Source organism: Rhinopithecus bieti, unplaced genomic scaffold, assembly GCF_001698545.2.
Source record: "Rhinopithecus bieti isolate Rb0 unplaced genomic scaffold, ASM169854v2 scaffold_30732, whole genome shotgun sequence".
Classification (NCBI taxonomy): domain Eukaryota; kingdom Metazoa; phylum Chordata; class Mammalia; order Primates; family Cercopithecidae; genus Rhinopithecus; species Rhinopithecus bieti.
In genome coordinates, this window is record NW_016814045.1 from 3,972,529 (window position 1) to 3,989,747 (window position 17,219).

The 17,219-nt window shown below is 41.4% G+C and overlaps 1 protein-coding gene across 1 annotated transcript in view; it reads left to right on the forward strand.

Moving 5' to 3' along the window:
* The window catches only part of DOCK2 (dedicator of cytokinesis 2), a 443,859-nt gene that overhangs the window by 194,946 nt on the left and 231,694 nt on the right, over positions 1 to 17,219 (forward strand). The window contains exon 27 of the mRNA XM_017849424.1: positions 7,001 to 7,096. Within this exon, the coding sequence (XP_017704913.1) occupies positions 7,001 to 7,096 (96 nt within the window). The remainder of the gene's footprint in view (positions 1 to 7,000; positions 7,097 to 17,219) is intronic.

Below are 17,219 nucleotides of genomic sequence, written 5' to 3' on the forward strand. Positions count from 1 at the left end.
AAATGCAGAAATCACCGGTCTTCTGTGTCGCTCGCGCTGGGAGTTGGAGACTGGAGCTGTTCCTATTCGGCCATCTTGCTCCGCCCTCTGAAGTTTTTCTTTCTGTAAAATTAGGGATTGCACTGTTACTCCTTTTGAAACCTTAGACATTTACATGACACAATCATATTTTTAAAAATGTATGACTATCAGATGTATGTTTAATATATTTAACAAAATCACCTCACTTCTAAATATTCAAACGTGAAAAGTTTAGAATAGAATTCCCTTGTAAAGATAGTAAATTACAATAGGTACCTATTTTTCCTCCCTCTTGAAAACCTCCTAAAATAATAAAAGAATTTCTTTGAAAGAAAGGTAGGAATCATACGGAAAGTTGGTACATGACATAGCAGACCTGAGAAAAGTATTTCATAAGCCAGCAGTGGAGGACCCTGAGGACTTATCCAATCTAAAACAAAGTTTCCGGAAATGGTAGTACCAGGTGCCCCTGCACGTCAGGGTGAATGAAAGGAAGGAGCTCAAATAAGGAGGATCAATTGAGAGCCTGTTCCGGAAGCAGTCTGACTCCATGGGGCTGAGTTATTGAAGGTGTATATAATAAAGAAGAAAAAATAGAGGATATCTGGCCTAGGAGATGCCAGACAAAATTGAGGACCGTGATACCTTACTCAAAAGCAGATTTCAATCAAAATATGCATCCTGGAGGCTAAAACCTCCAGCACTTTCCTCCCATTCAGCTCCTACAGCACTGGTGGCCAGGCCTTCACACATCATGCAGGGTTCAGACAATTGTTATTAGTGAAATCCAAGCAGTCCAAGAAGAAAGACTTGCATATATTGATATTGGCATCTCTCCAACTAAATGTCCCAAGCTCATCACCCTGCAGTAAGCTCACAGGCCACAAGCCCTACTCACATGCTCAGGCAGTGCTTTCCAGCTAAATGTCCCAACCAGATCACCCTGCAGTAAGCTCACAGACCACAAGCCCTACTCACATGCTCAGTCGGTGATCACCTTAGCATTACACACACTGAAATGAGAACATAGCCCCAAGGATTAAAGATAACTAAGGAACAATGCTCGCATAGAAGAGAGAGTGCAAAACAAGCAAACAGAAGAAAAGCTACTTGGAGGACACAGACTCTGTGAGGCAAAGCAAACTTTAGAAAATAGGCAGAGAGAACTTAGAACAACAGCAGAAGATACCATTGTAGATCGGGAGATAATACTGAAAAAACTAAACACTCAGAGAACTAAAAGGAATCTTGGATTTTTCCAAATTGCTTTTTTTGGGGGTGGGGGGTGCAGGAAATGAGGAGTGTACAAGAAATGGGAATCCATCATAGTTTACAACTTGGATGAGAATGGTATTTGCATATTCAAAATATTTTAAATAATAAATATTGATCAAAGCAAAATTATACCATTAGTGTATGTGAGGAAGGAGAAATGGGAAGGATGCATGTGCCTGATGGGACAGTGGGAGGAAAGAGTGAAATGCTTGTTTTTTTTGCTTTTTTTTTTTTTCTTTTGAGACTGCTCTATTGCCTAGGCTCGAGTGCAATAGTGCGATCTCGGCTCACTGCAACCTCCACCTCCTGGGATCAAGCCATTCTCCTGCCTCAGCCTTCCAAGTAGCTGGGATTACAGGCATGCGTCATCATGCCTGGCTACTTTTTATATTTTTAGTAGAGACGGGGTTTCACCATGTTGGCCAGGCTGGTCTCGGACTCCTGAGCTCAGATGATCTGCCCGCCTCAGCCTCCCAAAGTGCTGGGATTACAGGCATGAGCCAGCGCCCCTGGCCAAAATGCTTATTTTTTTTATGGTGAACAGTTAATAGACAATGCCAAAAAGTGAAAAGAAATGTTTAAAAAAGAAATAATATAAGCATATTATTGGCATCATGTTCATAAATGCCAAAATAACAATTACAATAGCTTAAAGAGGTACAAAAGTTCCTCTGGCAAGGGGATCATGAGAGACTGCTATATTTTTTTTGTTTGGGGATTTGGATTTTTTTTTTTCTTTTTTTGAGACAGGGTCTCACTCCCTGTTGCCCAGGCTGGAGTGCAGTGGTGTAATCACAGCTCACTGCAGCCTCAACTTTCTGGGCGCAAGCCTGCCTCAGCCTCCTCAGTAGCTGGGACTACAAGTGTGCACCACCATGCCAGGCTGATCTTTTATATTGTTTGTAGAGATGGGATTTTGCCATGTTGCCCAGGCTGATCTTGAACTCATGGGCTCACGCAGTCTTCCCGTCTTGGTCTCCCAAAGTGCTGGGGTTATAGGCATGAGCCACTGTGCCCAGCTTGTTTTGTTTTTAAATGAAGCTTGAAGAATTTTCAGAACTGTATACACTTATAACTTTGATACAAATAAAATTTTATATCAAAACCATAAGTAGCATCATTTGTGTAAAAGTAGATTTCTCAAATTATTAAATATATTATCCTATGCAATTAGACACTGAGCATGTTGAAGTTTTATTTAACTGATAAACTAGGAAACAAGCCGAACAACAACAACCTGGTTCAAAAGCATTCAGGTTTCTTGATATTTTGTGAGAGAAGAGATACTTGTATAAAATTGTCATTAGGTATAAAACAGGTAAATTTTATCCAGAGTGATAAAACTATGAGTTTTAGCAAAGCTGCAAACATCACATTGTATCATTTTTCTGCAAGTTAACTACTAATTCTGCAAGGTTATAAAATTTCTAGTTTCTAATCAGTTGTGGCTGCTTAATCCAAACAAAGTTATATTCCTGAGAGGGTAAAAGGACCTTCAGTGTGGTTTTCCAAACGTTCTACTAAAAATATCATGCAATCATCATTTTGCTTTATTTCCAAGTTTTGGAGCTTTTTCTTGCACACTTGCCATAAATATAACCAACTTCAAAATATAAACACAATAAAAGCAAAACAATGTCATTAAGTTCTAGGTAGATACTGTTTGCTGCCTGCTCTGACCTAAAGACTTTCCTCTTTGTTAGAAAAGGGGTTTTACAAGAACTAGAGAGGTATTAAAGACATATAATCACCAAAAGGAGATTTCTCTACCTGGTATCATGAGAAGTGTTGAAAGAAAAATGAAAAAAAAGGCCACATTTTTTAGATAATTTGGTTTAGTGTTATGAAATGCTTTGTCTATTGTTACTTAAAATATTCTCATATTTGGTGTGCTCTCTTATTCTGGAAATCCTGCAGGAGATCAGTAGTTTTGCACTGCATTCTGCAAAGTCCTAGGACTGGCCTAGGGCCAAGAGTGAGTCAAGAAGAGAGGGGCTTGTCTCCCTTAGCCCCGACCCTGCCTGATCCCCATCCCCTCCCAGCTCACCTTCTGCTGTTAAGTTATGTAGCGAGCTCTGCATGAGACTTCAAGTCCCTTCCAGATACCAGAGCCTATAATTATTAAAAGAAAAAAAAAAATCACTACAATTTGCAGTGTGTTTAGGTTGGATGGATTAATTTCTTTGCCAAGGCCGTAATGAGAAGACTGATTTTGTCATTTCAATTACAAGCCACCGTTTAGTTTGAGCCCGGAAGTCACTTTCCTAGAGTCTCCCTCCACTTGCCTGGTACTGGAGCAATTAACAGTGGGTGATTTGTGGCTGCACTTTTACTGCTTAGCACAGGTTTATCATCTTGAAAGTTTTCCATTTGCATATATGCTATACATTCTTTGGGTGACATTTCGATATCACCCAGAGTTTAGATTATGCATTGCCTTGTACTGCACTTTCTGCTACGTGCTGGGAATCTGCAAGCCCAGCCAGAGTACTGATGGAAACCAAGGGGAATGTGAGTCACAGTCACCACGTACTGAGGGCTTCCTATATTCCAACCCCCAGTATCAAAGGCTTTACCTGCATTACCTTGTTTATTCCTCAAACCTTGAGGTTACTATTATTTGCCACATTTTATAAACAAAGAAACAGAAACTCAGGAAAAGCAGCTTGCCCAAGGTCATCCAGCCCAAATGAGCAGAACTGGGATTCAAACTCAAGTATCTCTAATCTCAAAACACTCTGCTCTACAACCTCCCAATACTGGGAGCTTTCAGAGTGAAATGAATCGAATTTGACAGTTTTCTACTTTTAAATACCAGACTTCCTGAGCAGTCTAATTGCTGCTCTTTGGAACAAGAAGAAATGGCTATTTAAAAGAAGCAAGCGGCAGGAGGTCAAGAAAGGGGGTTTTAATATCTGTATTCACAAGGGGAGAGATGTAATCCTGGAAAAAATAGCATCAAAATGAAAAACATTATATAAATTTGATGAAATTGCAAAGGAATGCAGAAAAGATAAGGGAGGGGGAATACATAGCATTGAAGATTTTATAAAAGGCAGAGAAAAGATCAGAAGTCACTGAAGGAGTTAGAAGTTGGTCCAGTCGAAGGCAGGGTCTATCCATCTTGAGAAATGGAAGGAGGAGGATGAAACCCCCCAAGTAGCCACCAGAAATCTATGATCATGTTCCAGTCTGTGTGGGTGCGTTTGGGTAAGGCGAGTACTCTGGAGATAGCCGCTGGGTTGAATCCTTTCTTGCTTACTTCCTCACTGGGTGACCCTGGATAAATTACCTAACCACTCTGGCTTCAGTGTCTTCATCCGAACAGTGGAGACAGTAATGTTGCTCATCTGGATGTGAGGCGAGGTAAAGTGCTTAGCAGAGTGCCGGGCATTTAGGAAACACTAAAGACTGTCAGCTGTGGTCGTTGTTGTAACCATGAACATCATGTTCACGTAATACAAGGAACAGGAGACTGTAAGTCAGCAAAATGGCTTGGAGAAATAAATGAGAAGGAAATCAAGAGAGAGGTTCACCTTTGGGCCAGAAATATGGGGAGGTCTGTCTTCCCTGGCATTGAGTGTCAGGAATAGAAAGGGCTGGTTGGTGGGGAGAGACCAGCCAGTCTCCAACAGAGACTGAAGTCTGGCTACACCTTATGAAGCAGAGGAACTTGTTTCTGTAAAATAAATGCTCTAACAAAAGCTCCAGTGGCAGAGGTTCTGTTGGTGGTTCCACAGAGCTAGAGAGTCTGGGACTAGCCAAAGTGACAAAGTGAGTCTAAGGCAGAAAGAGAAAGAAAGCTCTGGGTTATTCATCTCTGGATGCCAAAAGTCATTGAAAGTCACTGGGGCGGGGGAGGACATTTTTTAATAAGCACATCTTTTCTTTTTCTGGCCCTACCCAAACTGCAAATCTCTTCTCTTTCACTGTATAACCGACTTCCTGCAATTCCTTACATTAAGGGCCAAAAACCACACTTAAGTTTAACGCAGTAAAGCTTGCTGGCATACTTGTAAATGAGCATGAGTGGTCATCCATGTTTTCAGCCACCATCCATTTAGCACTTTCTTTATGCCAGGCTCTGGCTAGGTCCTGGAGACACAAGGCTGTTCTCAAGCCCCCATCTCCAGAGCTAAACAGCGTGTCACATCATAGTTCTTAGCCATCCAAATAACACACCTAAAATTCAGAAATTGCTGATGCCCAGGCTCTGTCTCAGATTACAGAACCTCCAGCAGAGGACCCAGGCATATATATTCTTCCAGAATTGCACATGTCATTTTTATGTCCACATCAACCTTGAGAAAACCTTCTACATTTTTGTAGATGAGAGAATTGAGGCTCAGAGAAGTGATAAGTAAGGTTGCACAGCTGGCAAATACAGCATTGAACTTCAGACCCAGAGCTTCTGAAGTTAAGATCCCAAGGCCTTTCCACTTGGCCGTGGCCACCCTCGCATATGCATGGTATGCAACTCTGTGCCTAAAAGCCATGCTGGTAAAATGATCCAAGATATAGATGAATTTGCTCGAAACCCTTGCCGACTACAACAAAAGCTCAAACAGGATCAACAAATCCTACAGAAAGTTTAGGGACCCGTATTTAAAGTGGACAGAACCCCAATACCTGTTACAACCTGACTCACTGTAAATTTCCAACCAAGGTGGATAATGTGGCTTCTATTATACAGGCATGATGTGGTTACCATTATGTAACTGTAGTTTCCATTATATAACCCCTAGTCCCGGGGCTCCAGAAACACTGCCTCCTCGATTTGTCCCTCCAGCCTCCAGGTGACAGTGACTTCCTGCTGTGGCTGAATCTAGGTTACCTTGTTTGGTGTGCTGGCATTTCTGTTACCTGTATAACGAATTCCCTTAAATTTCCTCCTTATTCCGGCTCAGATCCTGACTATTAGATGAAGAAACCAAGGATTAGAAAAGTTAATATAACTGTGTTTGTCTGTTCTTGCACTGCCATGAAAAAATACCTGAGACTGGGTAATTTATAAAGAAAAAAGGTTGAATTGGCTCATAATTCCATAAGCTGTACAGGAAGTGTGATACTGGCATCTCCTAGGCTTCTGGGGAGGCCTCAGGACACTTTTACCCATAGTGGAAGGCAAAACAGGAGCAGGCATCTTCACGTAGCCAGAGCTGGAGGAAGAGAAAGAGGGGAGAAGTTGCCACACACTTTTAAACAATCAGATCTCATGAGAACTCACTATTGCGATGGCGGCACCAAGAGAGATGGTGTTAAACCATGAGAATCCACTCCCATGATCCAGTCACCTTCTACCAGGCCCCACCTCCAACACTGGGGATTATGATTCAACATGGGATTTCACCGGGGACACAGATCCAAACCATATAATAACTTAACCAATGCAGTACTAGTTATGTCAGAGCTAGTATTCTAGCTCCAAAGTTCCTGATTCCAAAGCCTAAGTTAAGAGATCTTAACTTATATTTCAGGTGACTGGTGGAATTTCTTATGCCCAGTGCAGGTGGTGATGGTGATGGAGGTATGACGGTGGTGATGATGATGATGACGATGATGAGATGATGACGGCAGTGGTGGTGGTGGTGCTGGTGATGGTGTTGAAGATCACCATGTCTGACCACTATTGTCTGTGTCCTTTGGACATTTGTGCAGACACAGTGTCCTAGTTGTCACATAGATGTCTCTGACTGTGTTACAGGCCTTCACCTACCACCACATCCAGGAGATCATGGTCCAACTGCTGCGGACAGTGAACCGGACAGTCATCACCATGGGCCGGGATCACACTCTGATTGTGAGTAGATTATTTCTTCTTGTCAAATGTTGCAAGCTCTTCAGCATCTAAAAATGGATTTTCTGAAAGGGCAGATCACATTGAACTCCCAGCATTGATCATTGCTTTGTTTTGGATTACAAGGACCAGATTTTTCCTGAGTTGGGAGGACTTGAGAATTAACTCAAGTTGTTGAAATAAAACAAGGCTTAGGATTTGTCTACTTGAGTGTACCAGCACTAAATTGAGTACACCAGCAAGGGTGAACGATCACTGCTGGATAGAGAAGGGAGAGCAGCTTTTTTAAGTGAACAAGGTATAACATCCCAGATGCATGTCCACTAGGAACCTTTTCCTCTGGCCTACATTCAAGTGGTGCCCAGTCTCAGGGTCCTGTGAGCTTGGTTTCTGAAGGGGCTTCATTGTGTGTTAACTCTGCCCATAGATGCCAGTTATTCAAGGTCATTACTACATATTGAGCTATTTTCTGCATAAACACTATGTTCTGAAGATCAGGAAATTTCTGCCCCATCATCTGATTATTTTTCTTCTCTAGACACAGAACCCAGCTCGAACCCTTTAACCTCTGCCCATCGTGCTTTAAACCAAGGACCCAAACTTCAAATGCTTACAGGGGCCAGTCACCAACATAAATGAGTATGCCCAAACATGTCATTCCTCTGCTCAAACCTGCCAATAGTTATCCATCTCACTCAGAATAAAATCCAAACCATTGCCAGGCCTGAAATGCCCCTGCCCCATGCTCATTTATTTATGTGTTCCTCCCACATATAAAACATGATGGATGTGCTGTTTCCTTTTGAGTCAGATATCACCTAAGCATAGAGGCTTCCCTTCTCTGATCACCCTGTCTACAATTCCCAGTACCTCTCCATCCACTAAAAATCATACCTTCTTTATTTTTCTCATTACTTATAATTGGAAATACACATTATATTATTTGGTTATTGTCTACCTATCCTCATGAGAATATGAGCTCCAGGAAAGTAAGCATATTTGTCTGTTTTGTCATTGCTGTGTCTCTAGGTCCTATAAACAGCACTTGGCATATAGTAGGTACCCAATAAATACTTTTGAATGAATACATGTGACAGGCAGGGACTCTAATGCTTAAAAGAGGATGAGGGCTACTCAGCCCTGATTGATTGATACCATGTGAGATTGGACCCTATAGTTGCTAGAATTCCCAGTATTTCAAGAGAAACTGAAAATTTCCATGTTTTATGTGAAATTTTCTGATATTTCAGTATTGGAAGCTCATTTAAAAAAATAATGTTTATACACACTTTGTGACTCACAAACAGCTGGATTCTCTTCTGAAAGCCACCCTGACATTCCTGCTTTACACAGTGGTGACATCCATGGGGAGCATCAGTGGTGCCAGCTACTCTTGCCTTTTTTGGCCAGAGAGCCATGTAAACTGGTCTTTGTCATTTGTCTCACTTACTATCCTTCCACCTTTGAAGTATCGCATTTTTCTTTTTTTCTTTTTTCTTTCTTTTTGGTTTGAGAGAGAGTCTTGTTCTGTCACCCGGGTTGGAGTACAGTGGCGTGATTTCAGCTCACTGCAACCTCCACCTCCTGGGTTCAAGTGATTGTCCGGCCTCAGCTTCCCAAGTAGCTGGGACTACCAGCGTAAGCCACCATGCCCAGCTAACTTTTGTATTTTTAGTAGAGGCAGAGTTTCACTATATGTTGACCAGGCTGGTCTCGAACTCCTGACCTCAAGTGAAGCATTTTATAACCTCCTTTATCTTTTTTCCTTCTCTTTGGAGTAAACCTAAAGATGATCATCAGTCCATTTGGGTCATTCTGTACATAGCAGGCTCTTAACTTCCTTTCCTGTAGAACAGTGATTCTTTTAAACAGGGCCTGGGTCATAGGAAGCACTAAATAAGTGCTATATAGTATTATTTTCCTTTCAGTCTGGTAGAGTGAGGCTCTCTCTCTTTTGCATTATCAATACAGGTGAGTAACTACTCAGTACTGCCAGTTCTATGAGCCTTTTATTTGATGCTCTGTTTTTGTGGCTGGCTCTTCTAACACACATTCCTCACTGTTGCCCCATCAATCTTTACCAGGACACTCCCCTACTCTGGGATGTTCAGTAGCTCCCCACTGCCTACCAAATTAAGTCGTAAATGCATTAGCCCAATCATTTTCAGCTTCTGTGATCTGATCTGGTCACAACCACATTTTTCAGTCTTTTCAACAACTTTTTTCCATCCAAATATCCAGCCAAAATGGATGTCTGGATATTGCCCAAACATGCTGGCACTGTCTTACTTGCAGGCATAGCCTCTGCTTCTTTCTTTGCCTGAAATTCCTTCTTGTACCTTTCAACATGTTGAAATCCTACCTAGCTTTCCAGGGCCAGCACAAATGTACGAAGCTGCTCTAACTGGGACCGTCCCCTCTTCTAAATCACCAAGCTCTCTTTACCTTTTTTTTTTTAAAGCAGTTTTTCCTGGCTAGCATGATGAAACCCTGTCTCTACTAAAATACAAAAAATTAGCTGGGCATGGTGGCAGGCGCGCCTGTAAGTCCCAGGCTACTCGGGAGGGCTGAGGCAGAGAATGCGTGAACTCCGGGAGGCGGAGCCTTGCCAGTGAGCCGAGATGGCACGCAACTGCACTCCAGCCTGGGCCAGTAGACTTGCGTCTCAAAAATAAATAAATAAAAATAATAATAAATAATAGAATAAATAAAAATAAAAGCAGTTTTATTGAAGTATAGATTATACACTTTAAAATTTAACCATTGAAAGTATTCAGTTTGGCGAGTTTTAGAAAATTTATAGTTATGCAACCATCACCGATATTCGGTTTAGGTACTTCTTTTACTCTCCAAAGTTCCATTTGCAGTCACTTTCTTTCCCTCCTCTCGCCAACCCTAAGCAACCACGAATCTGCTTTTCATCTCCATAGATTACCTTTTCTGGGAAATTTTATATAAATGAAGTCATACAATTTGAGGTCATTTGTGTCTGTCTTCTTTCCTTAGCATGTTTTTGAGGTTTGTCGTATTTTAGGACATATCAATACTTCATTTCTTTGCATTGCTGAATAATATTATATGAGCTTGCCGCCTTTTGTTTAGCCAGTCACTAGTGGATTGATATTTGGATTGTTTTTAACGTTTGACTATTATAAATAATACTGCTTTGAACATTCACAAACAAGTGTTGTATGAATGTGTTTTGACTTCTTTTGGGTAGAAATCTAGGAGTGGAATTGCTAGGGCATGTGGGAAGTGTACGTTTAACTTTAGAAGAAACTGCCGTACTATTTTCTATAGAAGCTATAATGAGAAAAACGTGGAATTATATATTTTAAAAAACATTCCCTGAAGCTAGGTGGGAGCTAAGTGATTAAAGAATGACTTGGATGAGTCCAGCTTGACCAGTAGATGAGTTTATTACGACTTACATATAAGGTACTCTTGGATGGTGGCAGGACAGCTTTAGAGATCAACACAACCTCCCAACCTAAAGCTGCTTTTAAGCTAATTTTCTGGCCCTTTGCCTACTGTGCATGTGCGATGGGTCTGTTCTCCTTGGTAGATTCTCAGCTACCCTCTGGGATGTTTGGGTTATCAGGGACACCTGCTTCTCAGCTGGCACCTTGGCCTTGGCTCACCGCCGGCCTTTAAAGACAAGCAACGTACATACGCTCCTAAGTAACCCGGTGGGTGACCCATCACATGACGTGGCTGTACCACTTCACATTCCAACCAGCAATGTTTGAGGTTTTGTTTACCCACATCCCCACCAAGTCTTATTGTTGTCAGTCCTTTGGATTATAACAGTCCTAGTGGTATTTCGCTGTGGTTTTAATTTTCCTTTCCACAATGATGAATGATATTGAGCACATTTTCATGTGCTCTGCCTCTTTTTTTTTTTTTTTTTTTTTTTTTTTTTTTTTTTTTTTTTGAGTCATTTTTATCTGTGAACTTGTCACAGCTCCTCTCTTAGACTATAAGACTTTAAGGCTTGTGCCTATTTGTGAAATAAATGGAGTGATAATAGATCTTCCTCACAGAGTTCCTGCATGAATTAAATAATATAATACAGGATAAGCATTTGTAGATGTGCTTCTTATGCACAGTATTCATTTATTTATTCCTTCAGCAGTTTATGAGAACCTCTTAGATACTCAGCACAAAAGCTCAGAAATGAGTTAGGCATGGTCTGTGCCTGGAGAAAATCAGACCTCTTCTGATGTGATGTCTCTCAGGCATCTCAAATGCACTGTGCCCCAAAGTCAACTCATTGCCAGCTCCCTGAAGCCCACTCCACACTCCACCTGAATTCGGAATCTCAGTTTATGGGACTGCCATCCTAGATCTCAAGCTGCCCTTGCCCCTCCCTCTCTGTCACCTGCCTGCCCCTTCCATTCACCCACCAAGTCCTGCTGCTTTCAGCCCACCTGTCCCCACTCTCTCCCCACTTGGGCTGGAAAAGCTACCCTTCCTCAGTCCCTTGACCTGTGTTCTCCGAGGCCCTGTGCATGCCTAGGTCACTGTGCTCATTGTGCTTAGGACATTGTAAGGTAATTTGTAGGTTTCCCCCATATTTTGTGGACCCCCTGAGGTCAGGCACCCTGTTTTACTCTTTTATCCTCAATACCCAGTGGGGTGCCTGGCATGCAGTGGGTACCCAAGTTTTTTGAGCAAATGAAGGCACTAATGAAATGAAATGAGTGAATGAGTGAAATAATCACTGAGAATGCTGTCATTTCCTACCTTCATATTCTTGAATGTGCTTTCCCCTCAGATTGCTTTCCCTTATTCAACAAATGTGTTTTCTAAATATGGGAAGCCACATTTCAGGGAGTAAAGAATTGCCTGTTCAGACTTTCTGGCTCATCCCTGAAGCCTTGCAGAGGTTGTAAGTTGCAAGCTGTGTCATTAGTCTCAATGACTTTGGAGTTTGCTAGTGTAATTATAATGCTAAGAGTGCTGAGAGTGGAGAGCCAGAGGCCTGTGGCAAGCATACCTCTCACTAGGAGCAGAAATGTACCGGAAACAGAAGGAAGCAACAAACAAGGTTTTCTTAAGATATAGCTTCATTTTCATAAAATGAGCCTTTCCAGCAATTCCTAGAATAGAAATATCTCCTCCAAATTAAAGAAAATGATGTTGGAAAGTAATTACTCAGGGGTCAAGGGTCCCTGTCTTAGCATTGAAGGCTCCAATCTAATTTTGAATTAAAATTTGACAAGGAGGAGAGATCCCCATTCCATCTGTCACTTTTAATTTTCCAGATGTGATTTTTATTGGTTAGTTTCCATTGCTTGGGAATATTAATCAATATTGATGGTAAACACCATACATGTCAAGTACTTTCGAAATCCCAAGAGGACCCCAAATGGGTATAGGATGACTGGTTGCAACTCTCATTCTTATACAGGATTCGTGACACTTTTTTTCGTATTTTCATGGATAGGAACATTGCAATAAAATGGTTTAGCCATTAAAATCACAGGAACCATGGGGCTAGGATGGATTGCTTGTTGGGCTCAGTGCTTTGCAGTGACGATTCCTGATTTTTCTATAGATCACTTACCTGAGCAATGAATTGTTGGTGACAAATGAGCAAAAGGGAATTTTGCAAAAACAAAAAACAAATGACTTTTATATGACTAGTGCCCCTTCATCCTCTCTTTGCCACAGTCTAATTTGTCAGGTAACTTCTTGTTTACTTAAGTCCTAAGGAATTTGACTTTGGTGCTGAGAAAGGGAGCATGGTTTGATAGAAAGGATATCTATATATCTGGCCAAGCGCGGTGGCTCAAGCCTGTAATCCCAGCACTTTGGGAGGCCGAGATGGGCGGATCACGAGGTCAGGAGATCGAGACCATCCTGGCTAACACGGTAAAACCCCGTCTCTACTAAAAAATACAAAAAACTAGCCGGGCGATTTGGCGGGCGCCTGTAGTCCCAGCTACTCGGGAGGCTGAGGCAGGAGAATGGCCTAAACCCAGGAGGCGGAGCTTGCAGTGAGCTGAGATCCCGCCACTGCACTCCAGCCTGGGCGCGAGACTCTGTCTCAAAAAAAAAAAAAAGAAAGGATATCTATATATCTATATCTATATATATATGCTTTTATTTCAATACATTTGGAGTACAAGTGGTTTTTTGTTAAATGGATGAATTATATAGTGGTGAATTCTGAGATTTTAGTGCACCCATCACCTAAGTAGTGTGCATTGTACCTAATATGTAGTTTTTCATTCCTAGCCTCCTTTCCACCCTCCCCCTTCTGAGTCTCCAAGGTCTGTTACGTTACTCTGTATGCCTTTGCTTACTCATGGCTTAGCTCCCACTTAAAAGTGAGAACATTCGGTTTTTGGTTTTCCAGTCCTGTGTTACTTCACTTAGAATAATGGCCTCCAACTCCATCCAAGTTGTGGTAAAAGACATTATTTCATTCCTTTTAATGGCTGAGTAGTATTCCATGGTGCATATATCCCACATTATCTACTCATTATCTGATGGGCAGTTAGGTTGGTTCCACATCTTGGCAGTTGAGATTTGTGCTGCTGTAAACATACATGTGCAAGTGTCTTTTTCGCATAATGACTTCTTTCCCTTTGGCTAGATACCCAGTGGTGAGATTGCTAGATTGAACGGTAGATCTACTTTTAGCTCTGTAAGGAATCCTATACTATTTTCCATAGAGATTGTATTAATTTGCATTCCCACCAGCAGTGTATAAATGTTTCCTTTTCCCAACATTCACACCAACATTGATTTTTTTTTTTTTACTTTTTAATAATGGCCATTCTTGCAGGAGTAAGGCGGTATCTTATTGTTTTAATTTGCATCTCCCTGATGATTAGTGATATTGAAAATTTAGATAGAATATTCTGCCTTATCAGGGAGAACAGGAAAAAAAATTCTACATTCTTTCTGCAGGTAATTGGCTAGTGACTTTATGCCAAATTAATCTCTCTAGACCTTTTTTTTTTTTTTTGGTGCAATAATCTGTACCATATTTGAAATCTTCTTCTTATATCTGAGTTTCCTGACTTGGCTGACAATTCCTATTCTCTTTTTCTATCTCCCAAGCTCCTGAATCGGAGACCTAAAATATATTTTGCTCAAGTGCCAGCCCTGGCTGATTGGTGATGGCTGCCTGTAGAACTGTGTTGAGGAGGATGCAGAGGCTACATGTTGGCTCAGTGGGAACAACTGGGGAATTGATTAGTGCTGTCTGTCATGGCATGAGATTGGAGAACAGAGATGTTGGCAAGATACTTGCAAATATTATGTATTTACTGCAACCATTGGTGTTTTCCTGGCTCAGTCCAAAAACTTTTGTATAAACAAGATTCTCTTGTACATATTCTTGGTTCCTTGAAATAAACTGTGGTATAAAAGCAGAAGAGTAATGGAAAAAACAGTCTTGGAGAGCCTGCCTTTCCTGGGGAATGATTTCCATAGGCTACATGCCATATTTTATCAAATGTAAGATGTACCATGATTTTATGTGCCCATAAGAAAGAAAACTTGCTACCAAGTATAATGTGACACAGACTGTAATCTTCAGAGATGTTAAAATATATTTTTTGAAAAGTTTGACTCAAAATGCCTACCGTGTAGTGGATTGCATTTTGAGCCCTCACACACAGGTAGGCAATTATTGCTATCTCCTGTTGTTTAGGGGAGCACATTAAGTGGCAGAGGATGAAAGCATCATGTCTGAAGTTACGCTGCTGGTAGGAATAAGCAGGATATGAACCAGGGACACCGGAGTGTGTATGTCTCTAGTCATCTGTGCTCCCTTCTGGGAAGATACTGTCCTGTCTCACGGGTCTTAGAGCAGCTTGAGGAAGAATGTCCAGGCTTGTTTATTATGCGTGGTGAGGGCGTGCCTCAAGAACGCTTCCTGGCTGATGCATCCTGTTACTGACTGCTCTAGAGAGGGTTGTCCCATGTTTCCTGCCACCCCAGTGATGGGGATGAACAATCCCATAGGGAGAATCAAGCAGGGAACTTGAACACTGCCAGAAGTTCTTGGAAGGAAAACAATCTGGTGATTTTGTTGAAATTGGGATATAGCCTTTATTTTGGGTAGTTAAAGTAAGCCTCTGGATGATATATTTGGGGCCTAATTACCCCGGTTTTCACAGAGGAGGCTATTGAGTGTTTAAATAAAGGTAAATGCTTGGCATCACACCAGCTCCAGACATTCAGAGCAGTTTGTTCAAAAAGAAAAAAAAAAAGGAAATTGGAAGTCACCCCGTCCTCTGTTGCTTCACCTCATAATAGTACTGGAGCTATTATGTCATCTGTGTCATAAGAGACATCTTACGATGGGAGGCATCTGTGTCATCAGAGACTGGGCTTCAAAGCTCTGACTTCACTTTTCATTCCTGGGACACCAAATTGGAAATGCCCCAACTAAGCAACTACTCTGAGCCAGACCATGAGCACAGAGACTGAGTCAGAGACTGCAGCAGGACAGTACCAACTCCTCCCAACCCCAGTCTGTGACAAGCAGGAGGGAGGACAGTCTAGGACATGAGGAGGTGTGGTTCCCAGCCAGGAGTAGTTAGTTGGCTCTTGGCCTTCACTCAGCGCCCCTATACCTTGTTGAAAAATAATATTTATAATAAGGCTATCATTTAATGGCCCACACATCCTGTATGCTAGGCAAATAGCTAAGCACCTGATGTGTTTTACCTTACTTCACCTGCATCAGATGCTCGTATTTTACATCTGAAATAACTGAGACACAGAGAGTTCATGCAACTTGCCTATAACCACACAGCTTGTTAGTGGAAGAACTAGAATCTGAACCCAGGGAGTACTGTTTTAGAGTCCCTGCCCTTAAATAGTGTATCATACGCTCCTATACTATGAATAACTAAGCTTATTCTTTACGAATCAAATATTTTAAGGATAATAATGAGCACCTTAAACTCAGTTGCCACCTTGCCTGGATCATGGACTCTAATGAGATCATCTATGTGGCAACTTGCAGAAACGTATAAAATGGCACAGAATTTTTGGTGGTTTATGATGACAATGATATGTTTAGGATTGATCTCCTAAATTCTGTTAATTAAACCACAAAATCTATAAACTCAGAAAAAGAACTCTTTGTTTATGTGAGTGTCGGTACTTACGAAATAGCAGGCTTTACATAAGAGGATGAGGCTGGCATGGAGTTTCCAAAGGGTTCTCCTTCTGCCTTTAGCTCATCTCCAGGCACTGTTCATCCTGGTCCCTAAAGACCTTTCGACTCTAAATGCTTCCTTCCCATTGAGACCACTAGCCTGAGTCTAGCCACAACCAACTCTTATGGTTGTCCCTGGTCTGCAGGACAATGTCAACGAACACCTGCTAAATGAATGAAAGATTTTTAATGTCTACTTTTATTTCTACACAAACCATCATTCTTTTTCTCAATATGCAAGTGTTATTATTGTTAGCTTTATGTCATGATTAGATGTGGAGAGTAAGGGAGGAGAAAGAGTTGCTGCTGAATAACTGGATTGAGTGGAAAAAGACAAGGCTGGGGATGGGGAGAGGAAGCATCCCCTCCACAGAATGCACTGTAGTATTAACAGTTCACATTTATGGAGAATTTGTGTGACCAAGATGGTACCAAGCACTTTAAGGGCATTATCTAATTTAGTCAGTGAGGTTGGCAATAATTACTATCTCATCTCAAAGTGGAAATGGCCATTAGAGGGCTTGAATGCCTTCCCAGCATTGCAAGTCTGGGAAGGAGGAAGCTAGGATTTGTATTCCATCCGAGTCTGCCAGGGCTCAAAGCCCATCTTCTTCAGCAGCTCATTGTACTTGTCTAGGAACTTGTTTTCCTGAGGTAAAATTAATTTAATTGAGAAAATTCCTGAAACTGTATGTGCATGTGTATGTTTGTATGTGTCATATATGTGTATACCTGTTTGTGTGTATGCCTATGTGTGTTAAGGTGAGATCAGGGAGATAATCAAGTTAAGAAAGAAAGAAAGAAAATAGTAAAAAAAAATTAGACAAAAGACTTGAAATGACAGTTTGTAGCCAAAAGGTGGCATCATGAGCTTGGGGTAGCTTGGTTGCAGCTTAATATGGTAATATGGATGGTGTGCAAGTTTTTTGGAGGGGGAAG